At 38.2% G+C, this 24,981-nt stretch overlaps 1 protein-coding gene across 1 annotated transcript; it reads left to right on the top strand.

The window, feature by feature from the left end:
* Nucleotides 1–13,492: 13,492 nt before the first annotated feature.
* On the top strand, nt 13,493–24,015 carry LOC150075677 (uncharacterized). The gene is made up of 2 exons (XM_090388308.1): nt 13,493–13,742; nt 22,940–24,015. Exon 2 carries the CDS (start codon nt 23,155–23,157, stop codon nt 23,809–23,811), a length of 657 nt encoding a protein of 218 aa, XP_090244434.1. The 5' UTR covers nt 13,493–13,742; nt 22,940–23,154; the 3' UTR covers nt 23,812–24,015.
* Nucleotides 24,016–24,981: the final 966 nt, after the last annotated feature.

Raw genomic sequence — 24,981 nt, 5'->3', positions numbered from 1 at the left:
GGGGCTAACTACTATCACCCATACAACCAGTTCAAGGTACAGGATATCAGAGATTAGCATTAGCATTAGCATTAGCATTAGTAGAGGCATACAATGCAAGAAAGCAAGCTTATTCAGCATCAGCCCAAAAAAAAAAAAAAAACCCTCTCCCATTTCACCCCTCCGTTCGTTCGAAATACCTGTCCAGTTGAGCTTTAAATTTGTTTAGGCTATCAACTTCAACAACAAGTGATGGAAGTCTGTTCCACCAACCAACCACCCGCTGGCCAAAGGCAAATTTCCGCACATCTATCCGACATCCGTCCTTCCTCAATTTGAATTTATGCCCTCTGAGGTGATTATTCTGAGAAAGATGAAGAATCCCATTGGCATTGAGCATGCTCAAACCATTCAAGGCCTTATACACCTCTATCAGATCACCTCGCCGGTGCCTAGTCTCCAGACTCTGTAATTTGCAAAACTTAAGCCTTTCTTCGTAAGAGCAACCCTTTGTTCCATTTACTAATCTTGTTGCCCTTCTCTGTACCCGTTCCAGCAGCTCTACATCCTTCTTGAAATGAGGCCTCCAGACCTGTATACAGTACTCAAGATGTGGCCTAACCATTGCCTTATACAAGGGAATAATCACCTCCTTATCCCTGCTAGAAAAATTCCTGTATATCATTGACAAGACACCATGAGCTACTCTTGCAGCTCGTCTGCACTGCTCAGAGAACTTCATATCTCCCTGCACAATTACCCCCAGGTCCTTTTCATTCTCCACCACTGTCAGTGTGGTACCGCAGAGTTGATACGTTGCTCTGGGGTTGCTGTTTCCCATGTGTAGTACTTTACATTTGTCAATGTTAAACTTCATTTGCCACCTCTCAGCCCATCTGTTCAACCTTTCCAGATCCTGTTGCAGCAGCATAGCGTCAGTAGTGTCCTTGACGACCCTGCCAACCTTTGTATCATCTGCAAACTTGGACATTAAACTTGATATCCCATCATCAATATCATTCATAAACACCGAAAACAACAACGGACCCAACACTGAACCTTGAGGAACTCCACTAATAACATTAGTCCACGTTGAGCAGTGTCCATTGATTACCACTCTCTGTCTTCTGCCACTCAACCATCCCCTTATCCATAGCAGCAATTTGCCTCCAATGCCACACTGCTCCAATTTGTGCAGCAGTCTTCCATGTGCAACAGTATCAAAAGCCTTTCTAAGATCCAAATATATAATATCAAAGTTATTCCCTGCATCCAGTTCTTTTGTGACTACATCATAGTATCCAATCAAATTGGTCAGGCAAGACCTGCCCTTAACAAAACCATGCTGCGTCTGAGCTATAACTGAATTCTTGTCTAGATGATCCTGCAGTGCTTCTTTAACCAGTGCCTCCATTAATTTACCTGGAACAGAAGTTAAACTAACAGGTCTATAATTACTTGTGTCAGCCTTTGATCCTCCTTTGTGAATTGGGGTTACATTTGCACATCTCCAGTCTATGGGTACCTCCCCTGAGTCCAAAGAAGCTCTCATAATTATGGCTAGGGGTTTGCATACTTCCTTTGCTGCCTCCTTTAATATAACTGGATAGATCCCATCCACCCCAGGTGCCTTTTTTATGTTTATCCTCAACAATCTCTCCTCCACTTTCCTCTCAGTTATTACAAAATCATCCAGCTCACTGCCAATGTTTACTTTACCTACATCATTCTCCTTCCTGAATAACTCCTCATGCGTGAATGTAGATGCAAAATACTCGTTTAGATTGTTAGCCACCTGAGCAGGATCCTCAACTGTTGAACCATCAATATCCAGTGGACCAATCTGATTCATCCCTTTCCTTCTCGAGTTCAAGTATGTAAAGAACTCTTTTCTGTTTTTCTTTGCATCCTTTGCCAAGGATTTTTCGTAGTCTGCCTTTGCCTGCCTAATCTCCTTTGTGACTTGGTTACAGACCAACTTATATCTATCATAGGCTTCCATGTCACCCATTAATTTATATGTATCCCATGCATTTTTCTTCTCTGCCATATGCCTCATTAGTTCATCTGACAACCATTTAGGCCTAAACCTTGAACAATATTTCTTAGTTGGTATGTAAAGCCTGGTAGCCTCCAAGATTAGTTCCTTGAATGCTTCCCATTTTGAGTTTGCTGTTGGTAACATCATCAGTTGGTCCCACTGTATAGAATTTAAATACTGTCTCAGACCATCATAGTCGCCTTTACGAAAACAAAAACCCTTCCCTTTACCTCTGATGGTAGTTACCTCCTTGAGTAAATCCCACTTCAACACACTGTGATCACTGCCACCTAGTGGTTCATTTATCTGCAGGTTCTTAATGCATGAAGAGTCACTACTGATAATCAGATCAAGAGTATTGCTCCCTCTTGTTGCCTCACGAACATGCTGGTGTAGAAAACAATCATCCAATAAATCCACAAAAGCCTTGCTAGTGTGCGAGTGACCAACCCACAAATTCCAGTCAATATCTGGGAAATTAAAATCCCCCATTATAAGACTCTCTGATTTACTGGCCCACTCTATTTCCCTGTACAATATCTTATTATACTCATCAGAGTCATTAGGCCTATAGCACACTCCTACTCTCAATTTTGATTTCCCTATGCTTATGTCACACCAAACTGATTCGGCACTGCCCTGTCCATCGATGTCGACTGGCTTCACTTCCTTGGACTTTATGTGTTTCTTAATTAATAGCATAACCCCTCCTCCCCTCCTGTCCTGTCTATCCTTTCTATACACATTATATTCCCCAAATTCCAGTTCCGCATTACTTATATCTGTGTGACACCACGTCTCTGATATCCCAACAATATCTGCCTTTGATGTTTTGAGCAATACCTCAAATTCATCAAATTTATTTACCAAACTCCTAGCATTGGTGTACACGCAGGTATACATGCACCTGTTTCTATTCTTAGCTACCCTAACACAACCCATGTGTTTACTTGTAACGCAATGACTACCAGCAGTCTCTGAAATATCCTGCATCTTGTTTTTCAGACTTCTGCTCATTTCAATAGAAGCAGTGCAAGAATCACTTCCACCTCTGCCAGTGGCTACTGTTAATCTATTAGTCCTTGTATCCCCCCCAACTAGCAGTTTTCCGACCCACCTAACACTGCCTCGACAGCATCAGCAAAAATTCTTGCACCCTTTCTATTTAAGTGTATCCCATCCCTGTAGAAGCAATCTCTCCTGTTAACAAGTACAGTCCAGGCTGAAAAAAATTCTACCCCTTGAGCCTTGCACAATCCCTCCAGGGAGATATCCAAGAGACAATACAGTCCCCATTGGTTTACAGGATCGACAACTAGAGGTCTCCTAAATCAAAGCAGTACAGACCAAAGACAAGATATTTGTATTGAGACTTAGCCCAGCAACTAAGGGAAGTAGCATCAAGAGCCTTTTTGCAAATGAGAACAAATTGGCAATTGAGATATGAGCAATTAAAATTGAGCATCCCACTTATGCATCTTTTATAATCACGTGTTTGCATGAATCATCACACAGTACTTGCTCAGAAGTCATGGCTCTATGGAACACTTCAAACTCTACAAAGACAAGCATTAAAAGGACCCTATCAAGATTCCACCATACCAACTCGATGCATAGCAACTAAGTAAATCAACAAGTACAGCTCCAAAGAACTGTCTCTTTCTCACCTACTTCTTTCAAAACATAAGGATCTTGTCAAATAAATTACATGCTCCAGACCATGCTCTTCCTAAGAGAATTTGAATCTAATCCTTCACACTGTGTCCTTGGCAATTGCAGAGCCAATAAATGGGGGTAGAGAAGTAATTATGTTCTATACAGACCATTGGAAATCTACAAAATCTACGAGTAAAACAGAGAAATTTGATGCCATATGTACTACCTACCTTGAATCACTAAGAATGCATCATCCAGATAGGTCTAGTTTACCTCCCACCTGACCACACAGATGCATCTCAGCTCAAGCTTCAGTCTTGGCTGTTTACAAATCTCAACCCAACATTCCCAACTATTCTAGGCAGACATGTCAACTTGCCACTTCCAAGGCATGCCTCAGCTGTATATGACTTAATGCTAACTTTAAACCCTGCTGACCTTATAAGGCATGATACGCCAGCTACAAGAGATGGCCAGGCTCTTGACCTCATCTTCCACAGCATATTTAGTGTAAAAACGCAGCCTTCTGAATTTTGCTTTTATGCCAGACCACGTACCCTCGTCCAAAAGGGAGGGGGGGACCAATTAGTACTCGTGCAGCTGCAACTCAACACAAACTAACTTACTCCCTTAGATTTCCCAAGCTGCGGGTTATTCTGGCTCACTTAACTACTTATGATTGGACCAGCCTAAAAAGTTTGACTTATAGAGGAAGCAACCATGGAACTCACAACAGCTCACTTATTGCCACAGCTGGAGCATCAAAAGAACTCACAATATCTGATTATACCCGATACTGGTTCAACAAAAACATCAATATGTCTTTGCTGAACCAGTGATGATTTCACAAAGCAAAAATCATGCAGGTGGCTCAAATCAAGACCCTTAGCCCACAACACTCTCATCCTTTCCTGCATAAAACAGTCTAGAAGAATTTTTGTGTGACAAGGTTTAATATGAACAAAAACCGCTACAAAATGGGCTGTACAGTCCTTCAGAGATCAACAGCAATTACTAACTACCAGAATTCTACCTGATGTAGACCGTTGCCTCCCGCAGACCATGAAAGAGATCACTGTTACTAAGGAACAGTTAATGTTATCAACACCCATAAAAGGTGCTATTGGACTAGAGGGCTTCCCACTGTTTGCAATCAAAATATCCTCAGTCTATATTGTTGAAACCATATTAAATATTTTCCAGGGCATGTTGAAAACTGGGACTCCCAAATCTATGGAGGACCTACTATGTAAAACTGGTTCCAAAAAACAAATGTCCAAAATTACTGACTGATTTCCACCCAGTATCCAATGGATGCACCCTTCTGAAAACCTTTGAAAAGCTGTTACTTCCTGTAATAATAGACCAATGCTTCAGTGACAGTCCATAACATCTCCACACCTCACTGCACCACCGACCTATTATAACAAATCTTTGCACACTGTTTCGGATTCAACATGCCATCAGCAAGAGATCTCAAATAGACATAATCTTTTTTGATATAAAACCAGCTTTCGACAATGTGTCAATTCAAACACTGCTGATTTCAAAGCAACCGACTCATTAATCTCCATCTTCTGCACCCTCCTTAACGAAAGGATACTCATTATAACCCATAGTCACTACCAGACTACATTGGTGTTCAAAGCTTAAGGACCAGTTCAGGTTTTCACCTGTAGCTTCTCATAGGAGTGGCCTGAATATGGCTAAAGCATACCAACGGAACCTCATGAGGTACAGAAATGAAGGCAACAACACCGACACAACAACAGAAACAAAACGGTACAGAGGGGACGTTATTCAAAAATGGCAACATAGCACTGGCTGCCATGATACAGATGCATCCACTGCCAAAGATGGAACAAAGGGAAGAGATGGTTCTCGATAGGAGATATGGCCACCCTTAATGTCGATGCAGGCTTTGCACTGCCTGTCCATACTTGTTTATAAGTTCTTGCGGTAACATCGTCCATTACTCTGTCAGCGCCATCTTCAGCTGGTGAACGTTTTCTGGTGGGTGTGGACATGCCGCTAGGCGTCTCCCCAGAGCGTCCCATATGTGTTCGATTGGATTTAGATTGGTGAAAACAGACAGGCCAATCCATACGAACAAAGTCCTCACTTTTCAAAAGCATATCAACAGCTGCAGTGCGATGGGGTATGGCGTTATCATCCATAAAGACGAACTCGGTGCCAATGGCACCTCAGAACAGACGCACATGGGGAAGGATAACTTCAAAACAGTAGCATGCACCGGTTACAGTACTGCCTCCCAGTGCCTGGAGTAGTATACTTCCATCCAAGATAACATTTTGACCGCTGTATCGATCACTTTCAGTGATGTTCGCGAGGTGATACCATGTGCCAACCTCTCGTCAAATTAGCTGATGTCCAGAATCGTAGCTGAGACTGAATCCATTCTCATCAGTAAAGAGTACCTTACCACATTGCGCTGCTCTCCAGTCCTTTTGGTTGATGCACCACTGTAAATGGTGTCTCCGATGGGCAGGTGTTAAAGGGACACAGTGTACCGGCCGTCGGGCAAACAGTTCACCTGTGTGGAGTCGCCTGGCCGCAGTAAACTGGGATATCCTACTTCCCGTGCTCCTGTGCAGCTGGTTTGCAATGGATCCTGGTGTTTGAAGTCGGTCCCTCTTGGTCTGTAGGAGTATATAGTGGTTATCATTGGGCGTTGTTTTTCGTGGACGACCACCACTGGTCCTTCGAACAGCTGTACCTGTCATTCTGAAGGCCGACAACGCACGTGAGACGATGCTATGGGCGATACCGAACTCTGCAGCCACACTCCTCGCACTTCGAGCTTCCCAATTATTCGACCCCTAGTAAAGTCGTCCAGATGTCTACTGGCCATTTCGCTGTCTGTAGCACTGTATAAAATCAATCGAATGTCTGTAACAATCGTGCTCACCATTCGATAATTTCACATAACTGCTGAACTGCTTTTATCTGTTTATGTTAACTCTCTCATCACGATTCAAATTTTTGCATGTGCACCAGCTTTCTACTTAAAGGCCACACTTAAGCAAATCGCCATAGGCTGTTTCGTTTGATTTTGTGGTTGTAACCTTTAGAAATAGTCTCCTTAAGTTTTGCACACCAGTGTATGACAACTATAAGAGGAGAAGTACGACAAGGTGGGGTGTTATCTGCCACACTCTGCACTCATCTTAGAACCATTTCTAGCGAAGTTCGCAAACCTCAGCTCTAATCTGACGACTTGAAGCTGTTTGTAATCCCTAATGACATTAAAAGCGTTCAAGAAATAAATAAAAATAAAAATAATAGTGCTGCACAAATTAATCAACTTCTTGACTACTTAACATATACGTACTCCAACTTAATAAAAAAAAGTCCCCAAATATCTGTCACCAAGAAATGGAGAAAAAATGATATTCCAGCTGTAATAAATGGCAGGAAAGTCACCAAGATTTCATCCCACACGGATCTCGGTCTTACCTGGGATGAAAAACCTTACTCTCCAGGACCATTTTATATATACAAAGAAGAAAACATATACCGCCTTCAGGGCCATCCACCAGGAGCTTGTTGGTCGTCAGGATACATTCCTCACTTGCAAATACATTGAAAGGTGCCTCACGCCCATTGCTTTATACGCATCTAAGATATGGTCCTCAGCCCCATCAAATCCTGACAATTGAATATTAAGTTCTGAGATGATTGAACAGGGCCCATGGTAACCGAGTCACCATCTCTAGATCTATGTGCAAACACGAACATGATACCATGGAAAATTAACATTCTGGAAAAGAAACGCATCTGGAAAAGAACCGCAGCTCTGCGAAACTACTAAGTAATAGGATAGATTTCCCCAAACGTGAAAGAAACAAACTCTGCGTTATATATTCATTCTAGAGAGCGACGTAATCAACGTTATAGATTAGTAGTAGTAATAGTAGTGGCATGTGATGCAAGAATGCAAATGTATGAGCTTATGCAGCATCAGCCAAAAAAAAAAAAAAAAAAAATCACACCGTTCCCTACAAATGCCTGTCCAGTTCCTCCTTAAATTTATTCAACCTATCAACTTCCACAACGACAGATGGAAGTTTGTTCCAGCAATTAACCACCCGCTGGCTAAAGGCAAATTTCCGCACATCTATTCTACATCTGTCTTTTCTTAATTTGAATTTATGCCCCCTTAGGTTCGTAATCTGAACAAGTGGAAGGATCCCATCAGAATTCAGCGTGCTCAACCCATTCAAAGCCTTATATACCTCAATCAGATCACCGTGCAGGTGCCTAGTCTCCAGCCACTGCAATTTGCAGAACTTAAGCCTCTCTTGGTAAGAGGATCCCTTCATTCCCCTCACCAATCTTGTTGCCCTTCTCTGTACACGCTCAAGTAAATCTACATACTTCCTAAAATGAGGCCTCCAGACCTGTACGCAGTACTCAAGGCGTGGCCTGACGATTGCCTTATACAGAGGGATAATCACCTCCTTTTCCCTGCTAGCAAAATTCCTATATATCATTGACAAAACCCCATGACGCCCTGGCAGCCTGTCGACATTGCTCAGAGAACTTCATATCTGACTGCACAATTACTCCCAGGTCTTTTTCATTTTCTACCACCTTAAGTGTAGTACCACACAGTTGGTATGTTTCTCTGGGGTTACTTCTACCCATATGCAGTACTTTGCATTTGTCAAGGTTAAACTTCAGTTGCCACTTCTTAGCCCATCTGCCCAAATTATCTAGATCCTGTTGCAGTAGCACACTGCCATTACTGTCATTAACAACCCTGCCAACTTTTGTATCATATGCAAACTTCGACATTAAGCCTGATATACCTTCATCAATATCATTGATAAATATACAAAACAACAGTGGACCTAACACCGAACCCTGTGGGACTCCACTAATAACATTAGTCCAAGAAGAGCAGCACCCATTGATTACCACCCTCTGTCTTTTAGCACTTAACCATCCTTTTATCCATTGTAGCAACTTACCCTTAATACCATTCTGCTCCAATTTGTACAATAGTCTTCCATGCGCAACAGTGTCAAAAGCTTTCCTGAAATCCAAATATATGATATCAAAATTATTTTTTGCATCCAGTTCCTTTGTAACCACATCATAATATCCTATCAAATTTGTGAGACAAGACTTTCCCTTAACAAACCCATGCTGTGTCTGAATTATTGCTGCAGTATTGTCTAGATGATCCTGCAATGCATCTTTAACCAGCGACTCCATTATTTTACCCGGAACAGAAGTTAAAAATCGAAGGTGACACGAGTAATTACAGACCATAGCTGGTCTGTAATTACTCGTGTCACCTTTGATCCCCCTTTGTGAATTGGGGATACATTTGCACATCTCCAGTCCGTGGGAAACTCCCCTGAGTCCAAGGATGCTCTCATAATTATGGCTAAGGGTTTGCTTAGTTGCTTTGCCGCCTCCTTTAATATAACTGGATAGATCCCATCCACCCCAGGTGCTTTTCTTACGTTTAACTTCAACAATTTCTCTTCCACTTTGCTCTCAGTTATTACAAGATCATTAAGCACCCTGCTACAATTTGATAACCTGCCATTTTCAAACCTTAATAACTCCTCATGTGTGAATGTAGATGCAAAATACTCATTCAGTTTGTTTGCTATCTGAGCAGGATCATCAATAGTCGAACCATCGATGTCAAGTGGACCAATCAGATTCATCCCCTTCCTTTTAGAGTTTATATAAGTAAAGAAATCCTTGCTGTTTTTCTTAGCATCTTTTGCCAAGGATTTCTCTTAATCTGCCTTCGCCTGCCGAACCTCCTTTGTGACCTGATTACAGATTAACTTATATCTGCCATAGGCTTCTGAGTCGCTTGATAATTTATATGCATCCCATGCAATTTTCTTCTCTGTTACGAGTCTCATTAGTTCATTTGACAACCATTTAGGCCTGAACCTTGAACAATATTTCTTAATAGGTATGAAACTTTTAGTAGCTTCCACGATTAATTCCTTGAATGCTTCCCACTTAGAATTTACTGTTGGTAACATCGTCAGTTGATCCCACTGTACAGAATTTAAAAACTGTCGGAGACCACTGTACTCGCCTTTACGGAAGCAAAAACCCTTTCCTTTACCCCTGATGGTAATTAAATCTTTAAGTAAATTCCACGTCAGTACACTGTGATCACTGCCACCTAGTGGTTCCTTTATCTGCAAATTCCTAATACATGAATGATCACTGCTGATAACCAGATCAAGAGTATTACTTTCTCTGGTTGCCTCTCGAACATGCTGCTGCAGAAAACAATCATCCAATAAATCCACAAAAGTCTGACCAGTGTGTGAGTGCCTAACCCACAAGTTCTAGTCAATATCTGGGAAGTTAAAATCCCCCATTATAAGATATTCCGATTTACTAGCCCACTCTATTTCTCTGTACAATGGTTCATTGTACTCATTCAAGTCATTCGGCCTATAACACACTCCTACTCTAATTTTTGCTTTCGCAGTGCTTATATCCCACCAAACTGACTCAACAGTTTGGTGTGACACTCTTACCAACCTCGTCTGCCTTAGAGACATGTTCCCAGAAAATATTGAACATTTCAAACTGCTGCAAATGGACCCTACAAACTATTAGATGACAAGAAGTATGTTTTGTGAATCTAAATATGTTTTTATAATTCCATGCACACCTTTCTAGCTAACCAGCTGTACAGGGGGTGAAATAAAACTTAATAAACTGAATAATAAATAAACTCCCAAAAGGTTCAATTCAATCACTCTACGGGATATGTGTTAAAACGTCCAAAGGTTTAAAAAGTTCTTATGTTATACTGCTTGACAAAATTAATAGAATAAAATGTTTTTCATTAATATTTTATTGTGAACTGGAGCCGAAGTCGAATATTTGGTATAATAGGTATCCTGGCATGCAAATTTCGAGTATCCAATGGAAATCGATCTATCATCTTACAGAGTCGCATATTACACAAATTATTCATGGCTATAAACACAAGTTGCAAACACATCACTTCATTCCCGTTTTTTGGCTTCCTCAGACAGAAAATATTACAAGAAGAGCTCGTCTGGATCGCCTGAGGGCTATCAACCAGAACAGATGGCTCTCCGGTTCTCCGTTATTGCATTTGAATCGGAATACGCAACTCTCAAGGTAAGCTAGTACTGTCTGGTAAAATCTGGCTCTCTGGTTCTGACAGCAGGATAGAACCCTAGGTTGTTTGATTTTAGGAGCATCAGCGACTAAGAACATGATGCTCCTTAAACACTCTGTAAATTGCATGCGTTCCGCGGTCGATTTTATTAGTTTGTATTTGTTACTAGTTTGCTAGACAAAAATCCCGATTTTCCGGGAGAAAAAAGCAAACCACGCTATCCGCGTCTGAGACTGACTAATTCAGCCACATTGTGAAAAGGCCCATTAAACTTCTTCACGTCATCGATGGCATGAATCTCAGGTCTTTTCCACGCGGTGTGGGGAGGACGGCGATTCTATCAACTGTTCTACCCACGAGGGTACAGAACTCTACGCCCTAGTGGATATCATAGTAGAATCGCCGCCCTCCACACACCAGGTGGAAAAGACCTGAGTTTGAGTACCTTCGATGATGAGAGAAATTTTTATGGGCCTTTTTCACAACATGGCTGATTTAGTTGGTCTCAGGTGAAGATAGCATGGTTTTTCTCGGGAAACTCAGGTTTTCCGTCAAACAGAAAATCGACCACAGAACACACGCAATTTTTCAGACATTACATTACAGATATCACCAGATTTACAGACTATACCAGGAGCAATATGGCCTTAGTCGCGGATGCTTCTAAAACACTACTAGTACAACAACAACAACAACAACGGAACACTACGATGGCCGGTGACCTCTTAAGGTTGCTGCGACCATAAGTGAAACATTTCCGATTGGACTGTGTTAAGAAGGCTCAATTTAAGTGAACTCTACGCAAGGGAGCCAGTGGATTTTATCAGACCGTACTAGCTTACCTTGAGAGCTGCGTATTGGATGAAAAAACAGTAACGGAGCAGTACTGTGTTTTTGATGTTGCAAAGCATTAAACTTTAGTGTAAAAGACACATAGATTCAGATTTAGAAATTTATTATTTAGGATAGTCTTAAGTAATTGATAATTATCTCCACGTAAATTTTTAGGGCTTCAAATTGAACATTTATTAGTTACTCAATGTAGTTCAATTACACTTTAGTGAGGTAATAAAAAATACATCTATCCTGTGCTCAATCCCCGACAACCTCGCTCAGTTTTGATGAAGACGTTTCGAATCCAAACTCTAGGGGTTCGTTTACAATTCTGGATGTTGTTCGTGTGCTTCTTGCTCCGCGAGTAACTTGAAAGTGGATATCGCATTGTGGCACAGTGCCTAACAGGCACATTAATTTATTTTTCATTCATCAAAAAAGTTATTGCTTTTTTTTTTCAAATTCAGCCTGCAGTGTGTGAATGCCTGATCTTTTTCTAATATATATATATATATAATAAACAACTGGACAGACAAATAGAGTGACTCAGCAAATCAGATTGTCTTATAATGGAGGATTTTCTACTTTCCAGATATTGAGGGAAATTTATGAGTTAATCACTCACACTATGACAAAGCTTTTGGGGATTTATTGGATAACTGTTTTCTACAGCAGCAGCATTTTAGAAAGGGAACAAGAGAATGCAATATTATGATCTGATTATCAGCAGGAACTCTTCAGGCATTAAGATATTCATATGAAAGAACCATTAGGAGGCACTGTTAATATACTGATGTGGGAACATTTTTAAACGTGGGATAAATTTCAAGATGTAACTACTGTCAAGGGCAACGGGGAAAGAATGTCTCAATTCCGACTGCACAGAAAGTGCAGTCGGAATTGGGACATTCGGCAAGCAGGAAGCTGGCAACAGCCTATGTATGGTCTGAGGTACGGTTGTGCAAGGTTAACGTAAAGTGATTTAGTAAATATCTTAATATTTAGTGGTATAAGAGTGGTCATTACAGAAATCTTGATTCCATGGAAAACCACCACGTAACATCCTTCTCCAACTACATTAATTTGGGTTGCTATTTCCTAAGAGAAGAAATAACTGAGAAGGAAATTTTATGTTTTTTTTTTTTTTTTTACTCCGTCGCTGACTTAGTTGGTCTCTATCAAGTTTTCTTCTCTCTTTCTCTCTAGAAAACTCTCTCTCTAGAGTTCCATTGGTTTCTCTCTCTCTCTCTTTAGAGAGAAACCAATGTTTCTCTAGAGAGAGAGATCTGTTTTTTTTCATACCAGGATTTATTTTGGGTTATCAAAACAGAAAAATCGACCAGAAAAAAATCGCAATTTATTGACATAAATTGCGCGTGTCTTCATCCAAGCATCATATCCCTACTAATAGGATTTTTTTTACCTAAGCTAACACCATTTAGCATCTACCACACAGCTTTAGTTTCTATGGACAACTGGAGAAATTTCTGAAGTTCTCTTCAATCAAGGCTGCAGTTGGCCACAATCAGGAAGACGAGGAGGATTTTTCATCCCACACACCATGCAAGTTTTCCAGGAAACATACACCTGTGACGCTCTCCAATTTGTAATAATTTCTTTTATTATTAAAAATTCAGTAGTGATAATAATATATTATCATTACTGAATTTTTAAGTTATGTATAATTTTATTTATTTATTTGTGTTTGTGTAGCACACCGCATCTCTTCACTTCTCTTCTCTAAACTTCTGAAATGTTGGCAGACAAGTTTCTTCCCTTCAATCATTACTCCCCCTCGCAGGCGAGACGTGGTAGGAGTATGAGATGGGATTTTTGGGTGTTGCGCTTTCAGTAAATTCATTTAAACTTTAGTTTATGCGAAGCTTATTTTAATGTGTACTTTTCCATATCTCATGAAATGTTTTAAGAGAATTTCATTGTGAATGTGTAATCTGAAGACGCGTGGAATGTAGAAAAAGTTCAAGCTGAAAAGTAAAAATGTATTTTGAGAAATAAGTTGTAGTTTTCCGATTTCATTATCGTGATTGAAAGCATGGAACAAAAATGGTAAGAAATTCCTGATTCTATAAAAATTATAACAACGAAACACTTGATCTCAGCAATGTTTACATTGAATATGCAGCTGAATTCAGGTACGAGATATTGCTGTATACCCCACATGCGACCCCACTATACACACACACACACACATTCAACTCATCGCTTCTGGCTTAGGTAAGTTTTATTGCAATACCACGCTCAAAGTTGTTTATATAGCTTCCTCTATAAAATATTTTCAATAAAGATGCTATTACCTTGTAAAATGAAGCGGTTGGAAAAGTCCATGAACTTTTTTAAGAGGGGGCAAAAATGATTTACTTTTAACTTAGCAGTAGTATCTCATGGTACGAGTGGTCAGTAAGTAATCTGTAGTCTGACCGACTCCCTGGGAAAATTTTTAATCGTAGTGATCCACTGATTATCAATTTTAGTCTTGTATGAATTGGTGTTTGGATTAATGTATATTTTCTTTTTGTTTAAATTATGGGTGTCTGAGAGACAACGCGGTATCGTTTACGTTACTTCATTACATTGCTATTCCCTCGTTGGGGTCGTCTTGGAGCGGGACCCCTCACCCCCCACCCCCCCGTTACAATGGTAAGTAGATAATTTCAATTTCATATTTGAATTATATTGAAATGGTTTTTGTCATATTATTATAAGTGAATTAAATATTATAATACAAATACCAAAATTAAAGTATGTTATCTATATAATATCGGTATAGATACACCATAGTTTACCCATAAATTTTAACTACGTATATAGTGTAAAGGTATCGTTTTAATTGTATCTCATATTGTGGGTGCCTTCACAATGAGATAGCTGGTATTGCACTACTTCAAATAAAGAAGACAAACATTTGGAGCGAGTGGATGGGTGAAATGAGAAGGGTCTGTGTGGTTTTTTTTTTGGCCGATGCTATATAAGCTTGCTTTCTTGCATCATGTGCCCTTGCTAATGCTAAAAAAACTACTGTTATTTATTTTCAGTGGATACCACCATCCAGACGATCGTTTCGAAGCTAGTGGACTTCATCATCAGTGGGTGGGCAGGTACTCTGGTAGTGCAACATGTCATCTAGGGAGTACCTGAATTTTGTATTCAAACTACTGCATTCGGCATTGCTACACTTTTATCCTGAAGGGGATAGTTACTTTATGGATAACAGTGCATAGTGCCAGAATTGTGCAAGAATATTTTGGAGAACATGACATGGTTTTCCACCATCTTCCTGGCTTCCATATTCACTGATCAAATCCTGTTGAGAATGTGTTCAAAATGCTGGAGAGAGCTATTTGGCAATAAAGTCCTCTTCCTTTAACTTGGTTTTAGCTGTGTGATATTTTGCTGGAAAAATGGTTACAATTAGACCAAAATTCACTAAAATGCCTTATAAAATCCATGCCTTACCTGTGCACTTGCTGTTATTTGAAACAAAGGTAGCCCAATTTAATACTGAATAAAGGTTTGAATTTTTTTGGCCAGTGTGTGTATTTATTACATATGTGGGTAGAAATAATAAAATTTATTGTTAATTTTCCATTGAAAAATGTTAATTTCAGAATGTTTTCTTAAATTTGTTATGAAATAATGCTCAAGTTTCATGCATAAATGATAATTTTGTTTTTTTTTATCTTTTACGTTACAACACCTTTTAAAAATTAAGTATAACAAGAACTTGTTTTTATTTTATTTTATTATTATTTTTTCATTAAAATTATTAAGTGTTTCTGGTGGCCAAACAACATTTACAGAATTTTGAATTACTGTTAAAAAAAATGATAAAATAAGTATTGCTCTATTAGTAAAGAATCAAGCATTAGTGTAATACCCAAAGGGAAGTTGGAGGTCTTCCAGACTACTCGATACCACTTGTGTTACAAAACAGGGCAGTACTACTTGCTCAGATTACAGGTTCATAATCTGAAGAATCCCATCAGAATTCAGCATGCTCAATCCATTCAAGGCCTTGTGCATCTCAATCAGATCACCTCACAGGTGCCTAGTCTCCAGCTGCTGCAATTTGCAGAACTTGAGCCTTTCTTGGTAACAGGACTCCTTCGTTCCCCTCACCAATCTTGTTGCCATTCTCTGTACATGCTTAAGCAACTCTACATGGTGCCTCCGTAGCCAGGTGGGGAGGAGCAGCAGCAGTGCGTAGCACACGCTTCTTGATTAGACCGGGGTTCGAGCCCGTGACCACCAAATATGCAGGATGCGGAAAGGTTAGGAATGGCCACCACATATCCCCGGAGCAATATGGCCTTTGTTGCTAATGCTCCTAAAAACGAAATACCAAACAACTCTAGCAAACTACATCCTTCTGAAATGATGCCTCCAAGACTATACTGGTCTGGAGGCCTTATTGCCATTGATTTCTCTGTCTGATTCATGCAGAATTTTTATTAGCATTAGCATTAGTAGTGGCATATGATGCAAGAAAGCAAGCTTTTGTAGCATCAGCCAAAAAAAAAAAAAAAAGACACTCCCATTTCGCCCCGCCGTTCATTCCAACGCATTAGCATTAGTAGAGGCATATGATTCAAGAAAGCAAGCTTATGCAGCATCAGCCAAAAAGGAAAAAAAAACAAAAAACTTCCACTTCACCCCTTTATTTGTTCGAAATACGCAGTGAATGTCCCAAGAGTATGCAATGAATGCCCCAAGAGTATGCAGTGAATGTCCCAGGAGTCCCAAAATATAGAGATGAATTCGTTATTTCATGTTTTACGGTTTTTATTACATATACAGGCAGACACAATAATTTATTATTATTATTTTTAATTGAAAAATATTATTTTCAAAATGTTTTCTTATATTGTATTAATTTATTGTTTTGGAATAATGACAATGTTTTGTGTAATAAATTACTCTACAAATTTAAATTTGATAGTTTCATGTTTATTTTTTATGGTACCAACATATTTTAAAAATTTAAGCATAATTAGTAGACTTTATTTCATTAAAACCAATGAGTGTAAAAAGCATAAGTACCTCTAACATGTGTAAGATTTACAAAATTTTTAATTACTGATCAGGCATTAGCATAATATAAGCACAATTTAAAAAACCAGTTACTTTTTCCAAACATTAAGGATAAAGTTTGGGGCCTGTTAGAATACATGATACCACTTATTTTTTTTTTTTTTTTTTTTGGTTTGGTAGTTGTTGGCGCATCGGCTTCTGTGGCCATAGTGCACCTCCCAAGGTTTTTGCAGTACTTTGATCCAAGCCCGAGGCGGGAATCGAACCCGCGACCTTTGGGTTGCCAGGCAGGCACTTTACCCACCTGGCTAGCCCGGTCGGCCTATACCACTTATTGTTTTACAAAATTGAGTGATACTATTGCCAAGTTAATATAGACCTTCTACAGTAGTGCAAACAACTTACAGTGCTCACCTTACAAGAGATATATTCTTCTCATAGTGCTGAAAATAATAATAGATACCTGGTATATATGGATTGGGGTTGACCAAATTTCCGGTGAAATGGAATGAAAATTGGTACAAAATGCAGACTGAAGGCGAAAAAATTTGAGATAAAATGCACTCTGGGTGAACAAATCAAGATGTTTCAAGAACCCATTTATCGGTTCTGGAAAAGCCGAAGTGATAGAATTTTTACTGTCCTAATTATCATCAGTTAATTGTAGGAACTCAGAAATCCTAATCTGGGTAATGATATCATGTTTTTTATAAGAAAACATGAACTGTAGGAATGAAGAAACTATAGTGACATCCTTCTAGAATTAAATTGCATTTTACATTAAGAAATTATATTATATTATATTATATGTAATATTATCTGTGATGGACTATAGCAGTGGTGTCCAACCTTTTCCCGTACATGGGCCATATGCAAAGTTAGATTTGTTTCATGGGCCTCACTGAGTGATTTGAGAAAAAATAGTGTGTTACATTTTTGATATCTTGTTCCATGTAAAAGGAAGTTTCTATTTTAATTTACTGTTTTTTCTTTTCAGGTTATATAAAAAAATGTAAATTCTCAACACTTTTATACACAACAAATCTATGTCAGTAATTTATTTTTTAGATTTTATTAAAATTATAAAAATATGACTTACTTTTGTTTTTTAAAAAAAATATCTTACTTTTGGTTTTAAATGCTCACTTTAGAAAATTTACAACCTGAAAAGGATTGCTGCTTTTCAATGTTATGGTGAATAAATGACGATACACCTAAAATTGAAAACATTAGAAAATTTTATTAAGTACAATACATAATTACATTTACTAAACAAAAAACATTTAATGAGAAAATTTTTTTGATAATTAACAAAATTTAAAATCCTGTTTTAGTTTACTTTCCGCACGGGCCGTATAAAAATAATTTATGGGCCATAAGTTGGACACCACTAGACTATAGCATTATCTATTCAGGAACACTAGATAGGCTCTAGTGTTTCTTACTAGAGCCTGTTTGTTCAGAATATTTTCTGTTTTATAATGAAGTTAAAAATGGTGAACAAGTCAACTTGTGATCAGTTACTTTTAGTTGGAGCATGTGCAGACCTGTAACATGCTCCAAGCCATATTCACAAAAATTACACACGTACACCAACCGTTACTGAAATAATTTACTTTTACTTTACTGTAAAATATATATAAAACTGATGAAATAACAAAACTTTTCTTTAAATTAATATAGAATTAAAATAAAATCTATTTACAATAAAATGTAAAAAAAATATACACATATATATATATATATATATATATATATAATAAGAAAAGTTTATGAGAAAATAAAAGTGATAAAACAGTGAAACTAAAATACCGATAAAAACAATGAGAGTAAAACCGCTAAAATCCTGAAGCTTTCAGAGGCATCCGCCTCCTTTCTCAACAGTAAGATTTTTATGGTACAACAAATCATTAAATAACAGCAGGCGCACGGCTCTCAGCACGTGGTCCACAGGAGCATGGGCAGTACTCTCTTCATGCGCACTGGAACCGGAAATGGCTTGGGAGCATCCCAGGTAGAACCGGTCATCCCGTCCAAGAATCACCGCCTCAAAGATGGGATGCACATGAATTCCCCTGTCTCTGTTAATGGTATTGTTATCAGAAGAACAAATCCACAAGCTCTCAAGCCACTTTCGGTCCCAAAACCTACATGCATGGTCGACGATGACAGTTTTGTCCGGGGAGATCTGATGATACTTCTCCCAAAAATATTCCGCTACACCAGACTTCCCATAATCCGCAGATTTTAGAGCATTCATGTGTTCCCCCAGACGATCTTTGAACCGCCGCCTCGTTACACCAACATAACTGTTTTATCGCTTTTATTTTCTCATAAATTTTTCTTATTTTATATATATATATTTCATCAGTTTTATGTATATTTTACAGTAAAGTAAAAGTAAATTATACTAAGAAATATTGTTCAAGGTTTAGGCCTAAATGGATGTCAGATAAACTAAGGAGACACATGGCAGAGAAGAAAAATGCATGGGATACATATAAATTAACATGTGACACAGACGCCTATGATAGATATAAGCTGATCCGTAACCAAGTTACAAAGGAGGTTAGCAGGCGAAGGCAGATTACGAGAAATCTTTGGCAAAGGATGCAAAGAAAAAACAGCAAAGAGTTCTTTACTTATGTAAACTCTAGAGGAAGGGGATGAATCAGATTGGTCCACTTGATATCGATGGTTCAACTGTTGATGATCCTGCTCAGGTAGCTAACAAACTAAATGAATATTTTGAATCGACATTCACACATGAGGAGTTATTCAGCGAGGGGAATGCCAGAGGTGTATTCAACTCTAGCAGTAAGCTAGATAATCTTGCAATAACTGAGAGTAAAGTGGAGGAGAAATTGTTGAAGATAAACACAAGAAAGGCACCTGGGGAGGATGGGATCTATCCAGTTATATTTAAGGAGTCAGCAAAACCGGTGAAATACCACCACTTTGCTTATTGGAGGCTTGAAGTGGTGAAACCCATGTTTAGTCTCTAGAGCAAAGTTTCCGCCATCCCTCTCCCCCCATACTTCTCCTTCAACCCATGCACGGTACTAAGTACTATAGGTTTTGATACCTTTCGTGTTTGGAGTTTTCATAAAAAAAAAGTAAGCAAACCCTTAGCCATAATTATGAGAGCTTCCTTTGACTCAGAGGAGGTACCCATAGACTGGAGATGTGCAAATGTGACCCCAATTCCAAAGGAGGATCAAAGGCTGACACAAGTAATTATAGACCTGTGAGTTTAACTTCTGTTCCAGAAAAATTATTGGAGGCACAGGTTAAAGAAGCACTGCAGGATCATCTAGACAAGACTTCAGTTATAGCTCGGACACAGCATGGTTTTTTTTTTAAGGGAAAGTCTTGCCTGGCCAATTTGATTGGATACTATGATGCAATCACAAAAGAACTGGATGCAGGGAATAACTTTGATATTATATATTTGGATTTTAGAAAGGCTTTTGATACTGTTGCACATGGAAGACTGCTGCACAAATTGGAGCAGTGTGGCATTGGAAGCAAATTGCTGCTATTGATAAAGGGATGGTTGAGGGGGAGCAGACAGAGAGTGGTAATCAATGGACACTGCTCATAATGGACTAATGTTATTAGTGGAGTCCATCAGGGTTTATTGTTGGGTCTATTATTGTTTTCTGTATTTACTGTTACAGCTATGCTGTTGCAACAGTAAAATTACAATCTACAGAAGTTCAAGTCCAATGTCAACAAATATCTTCTTTCTTCTCAACCTCCAACCCAAGCACGGTACTAAGTACTATAGGTTCTAATACCGCTCGTGTTTGGGGTTCACATAAAAAAAAAAAAACCAGGATCTGGAAAGGTTGAGCAGATGGGCTGAGAAGTGGCAAATGAAGTTTAACATTGACAAATGTAAAGTACTACATATGGGAAACAGCAACCCCAGAGCAACGTATAAACTCTGTGGTACTACACTGACAGTGGTAGAGAATGAAAAGGACCTGGGGGTAATTGTGTAGGCAGATATGAAGTTCTCTGAACAGTGCAGATGGGCTGCAAGAGTAGCTCATGGTGTCTTGTCAATGATATACAGGAATTTTTCTAGCAGGGATAAGGAGGTGATTATTCCCTTGTATAAGGCAATGGTCAGGCCACCTTGAGTACTGTATACAGGTCTGGAGGCCTCATTTCAAGAAGGATGTAGAGCTGCTGGAACGAGTACAGAGAAGGGCAACAGGATTAGTGAATGGAACAAAGGGTTGCTCATATGAAGAAACTTAAGTTTTGCAAATTACAGTGTCTGGAGACTAGGCACTGGCGAGGTGATCTGATAGAGATGTATAAAGCCTTGAATGGTTTGAGCATGCTCAATGCCGATGGGACTCTTCCTCTTGCTCAGAATAATCACCTGAGAGGGCATAAATTCAGATTGAGCAAAGACAGATGTGCGGAAATTTGCCTTTAGTCAGCGGGTAGTTGGTTGGTGGAACAGACTTCCATCCCTCGTTGTGGAAGTTGATAGCCTAAATAAATTTAAGGCTCAACTGGACAGGTATTTCAAACGAACGGAGGGGTGAAATGGAAGTGTTTTTTTTGTTTTTTTTGGCTGATGCTGCATAAGCTTGCTTTCTTGCATCATATGCCTCTACTAATGCTAATGCTATTTTAGTAACGGTTGGTGTATGTGTGTAATTTTTGTGAATATGAATTGTCCCAACCCCAGAAGCCTATTTCAGGATGCTCCAAGCCATTTACTTAGTATTGCATGTGCCTTGCTTACCTGCGCTTGGAGCCACTCTAGCTGTATAGATGATAGGCAGTTGGAAATTTCAAAGATAAAAGCTGACCTTTCAAGATGCGTCTATCCAGCTATTATTCTAGACAGCTGTGATTTACTTTCTTGTGAGCTTGTTGCATGACCTAATCCACCCCGTAACAATGAAGTGATCTCAGCTGCCTAAATTCCATTCTACCTGGGTGTTTTGGAATGCCTTTCCAGAATCCCACGTGCCTGTTGTATAAGGTGTTTACAACTTCCTGGTAGGAAATTACGATCATTTATCTGTAGGGTGAAAACACCAATCTCCTCCTTCTTATGTAGCAGTTCTATATACCGAATTACATGCCCTGATTGCCGTAGTTGTAACCGCTAGAAGGCTACAAGATCGAGTCTTGGAACATGAAAGGGCCCTCCAGTCTGCTGAGTCCGAACGCTCCGCTGTTGCTGAACACTATTTGTCTGAACAGCACGACCTTGATCACCAATGTGATGTCGAGATCACTCACATAACTACTGCCAACTGTCGTGGCTTGAAGCATCACACCAAATTTAGTAGTGTCTTCAATCATAACAGAGGTGCACGCATACACCCAATATGGTGGCAGCTGTTTTACAATACGATGCGTGCTGGCATACATCTCGCATATATACCTTACATTCTCAGCACCAAGTGTCTGATTCTGCCCAGTGACTCATTCATTGTTCTTTTCCATGTAACGTTCATTCACCTCTTGTATGTGCCTTACTCTGTTTGACACATGATCAGGCCCAGTCTTATTTTGATATTCCATATGTAACGAATTTGTATATATAATGTCCAGCTGAAAAAGGGGCACATTACCCTGAAAGCTCCTGTTTGTTTATATTTTTGTATCTGAACTTATTAATAAATGTATTAGTTTGTGTTTTCAGAAGCAGCAAATTCTTTATTGCAAATTCAGTGTAATCTAGTCTCCTTTCACAGACAAATTATCCTAAATTTAGAGAAAGTGTATGTAAAATTTATTTTTTTATTATTATATATTACTATATTGTGTAAAGTAACCTGACCTCTTAACAGCAGACAGCTGCAATATACAACACAGAACAAAGTTCTCGATAACAGTGCTCATGTGGTTGCCATACTTAAGATAAAAGCGGATCTGCATTGATATCTGCTTTTAAGTGCATATCATGAAATGTGGTAGGCCTGTACTTGAAAAAATAAAATAAAGTAAGATTTCTGTGTATTTGAAAAATAATAAACAGCTGAAAACTCGAAATCCAAATTTATCAAAAAACTGGAATTGGGTTCTGTCCAATTTTTTCAATAACTGAACACAACCCAATTATTAAAAAAATTCTGACTAAATTTGAGAATTGGCAGGTATGCATATTCTGTACTAATTTTCAGTATGCCTTATTACAAATAGTAATTTCTTGTATTTTTCTTTATTTTTTTTTTCAGTTAAAAATAAAGTTAAAGGAAGAAATGAGTCAAACACATAAGCTGGTATGAAAGAATGCTGAGTGAAGACTGATTTCTCCATAAGCAGGAGTTTGTAAATATCTATCAATATTTCTGATATTGGGAAATACTTGACAGTGATATAGTTCAACTCTGTGCACATCTAGTAAATGCTGAAAGAGCTTACATTTTTAGATATTTTCAAATGAGATATTATGGAGAATTATTTTCTTATGCAGGATATTTTAGAAACTAGAGACAAGTTGGCAGCAAAAGAAAAACCATTTCAGTGTGAAGTATGTAGCAAGACACTTTCAAGTAAAGGAAACCTTAAAGTGCACCTAAAACTACACAGCAGCAACTATACTCCTAAAAAGAAATCCTTTATGTGTGAAATCTGTGGCAATACATTCACACGGGCAGATGACCTTAGAAGACACAGAAGGATTCATACTAAGGAAAAACCATTTCAGTGTGAAATATGTGGTAAGGCATTTTCGCGTGAAGATCATCGTAGGAAACATATAGTCATTCACACCAGAAAGAAACTCTTTACATGCGAAATATGCAGTAAGACATTTTCACAGCGAGGAAATTATAATGCACACAAAAAGGCTCACACAAAAAAACCTTTTACATGTGAGATTTGTGAGAAGTCATTTACACGTAATGACCTTAAAAGACATAAAAGAGTTCACAGTAAAGAGAGACCATTTCAGTGTGAAATATGTGGCAAGACATTTTCACGTGAAGATCATCTTCGATCACACATAAAGAGCCATGCTAAGGAGAAACCCTGCATGGAAGACACAAATTCTTGTACAGTTATAGGGTGTACATCAGAAATTTGCAGTATCCATTGGAAATCTTGAAATGCATACAACACAGTGTGACTCCCAGAAATGTGTGATATGGTCAAATCCCATTACAACGAATACTGTTTTAATGAAACTTTTTGCAGGTCCCAGCAGACTTCCCTTACTATTAGTGCTTTGTATCATTTGAATGAAATAATTTTGACAAGAAATTCATGACAGTGAATTATTTTTGAAGTCCACTTTTGCTAAAATTGTATCAGTTGCATTAAATTTGAATTTTCTTATTAATGTGGTGTGGGGAAAAAATAAATAAATAAACATCAAAACAGAACTGGCCTAATAATATGTGAAAAGTAACAATAAATTGGATATCTACTGTATTCATTCATTGTATATTCTTCTGTATACAGTTAGATATACAATGAATGTCTACTTATTTCTGAATGTGTGATATTTCTTATAAATAGTTTCTTTTAAACTGACATTATTTGAACAAAATATTTTTGTTTTGTAGTACACATTGTCATTTTATGTATTGATTTATGTTTAAAATTGATATAAGTAAAAAAAAAAAAAAAAAAGTAGAAATTACTACTTATATTAATTTTAAGCGATATTCATATGCATGAAATTTCAGTACAACAAAATGATTTGTGTGTTCATGCAAAGTTCATCGTAACGGGATTTTAATGCATAAGGAAATTATGGCAGAATATTTTAATCCATTGGTATTCACATAAGAAATAATTCGATGCTGCCCATTTTCTTTTCTTTTTTTAATATAACTTTTACATTTCCTTTCAAGGTTTTTTCTTCAAGAAATCTCCACTGAATAAGGTCAGAATGGCTTCTACATCCCTTTGAGTTTTCCCATGTGTTCCACTGTGTTAGTATGTGTGTATATATATATAATTTTTTTTTTTTAATTAAAAAGCATGGAATGATTTCATCTGTAAAACTTTACCACGACAACAGAATATTTTCGAACCAAAAGTTAAATTTAAACCGATAGAATTAAAATTTAAAGTTCAAATTTAAATTGAAAGATTCGCTTAATCTGCAGAGGCATATGCATAAAAAGAATATACAAATAAGTACAGAATTGAATGTTTGGTATTTAATTCCTTCTATACTAGTTGATTTAAGATTCATAAAAAATAAATGTCAGCAGTTCTTTTGAGAATTTACTCATAATTTTGATAAACAAATAAAAAGATGAACAAC

The sequence above is a fragment of the Mastigoproctus giganteus genome, chromosome 14 (assembly GCF_048544385.1).
Source record: "Mastigoproctus giganteus isolate SK-2022 chromosome 14, ASM4854438v1, whole genome shotgun sequence".
Classification (NCBI taxonomy): Eukaryota; Metazoa; Arthropoda; class Arachnida; order Uropygi; family Thelyphonidae; genus Mastigoproctus; species Mastigoproctus giganteus.
The sequence above is the reverse complement of the archived record's forward strand: the minus strand, read 5'-3'. Positions and strand labels throughout refer to the sequence as shown.

What these genes read in the sequence shown, in the direction of transcription:
- LOC150075677 (XM_090388308.1), top strand. Translation starts at nt 23,155, where the DNA reads ATGGAGAATTATTTTCTTATGCAGGATATTTTAGAAACTAGAGACAAG.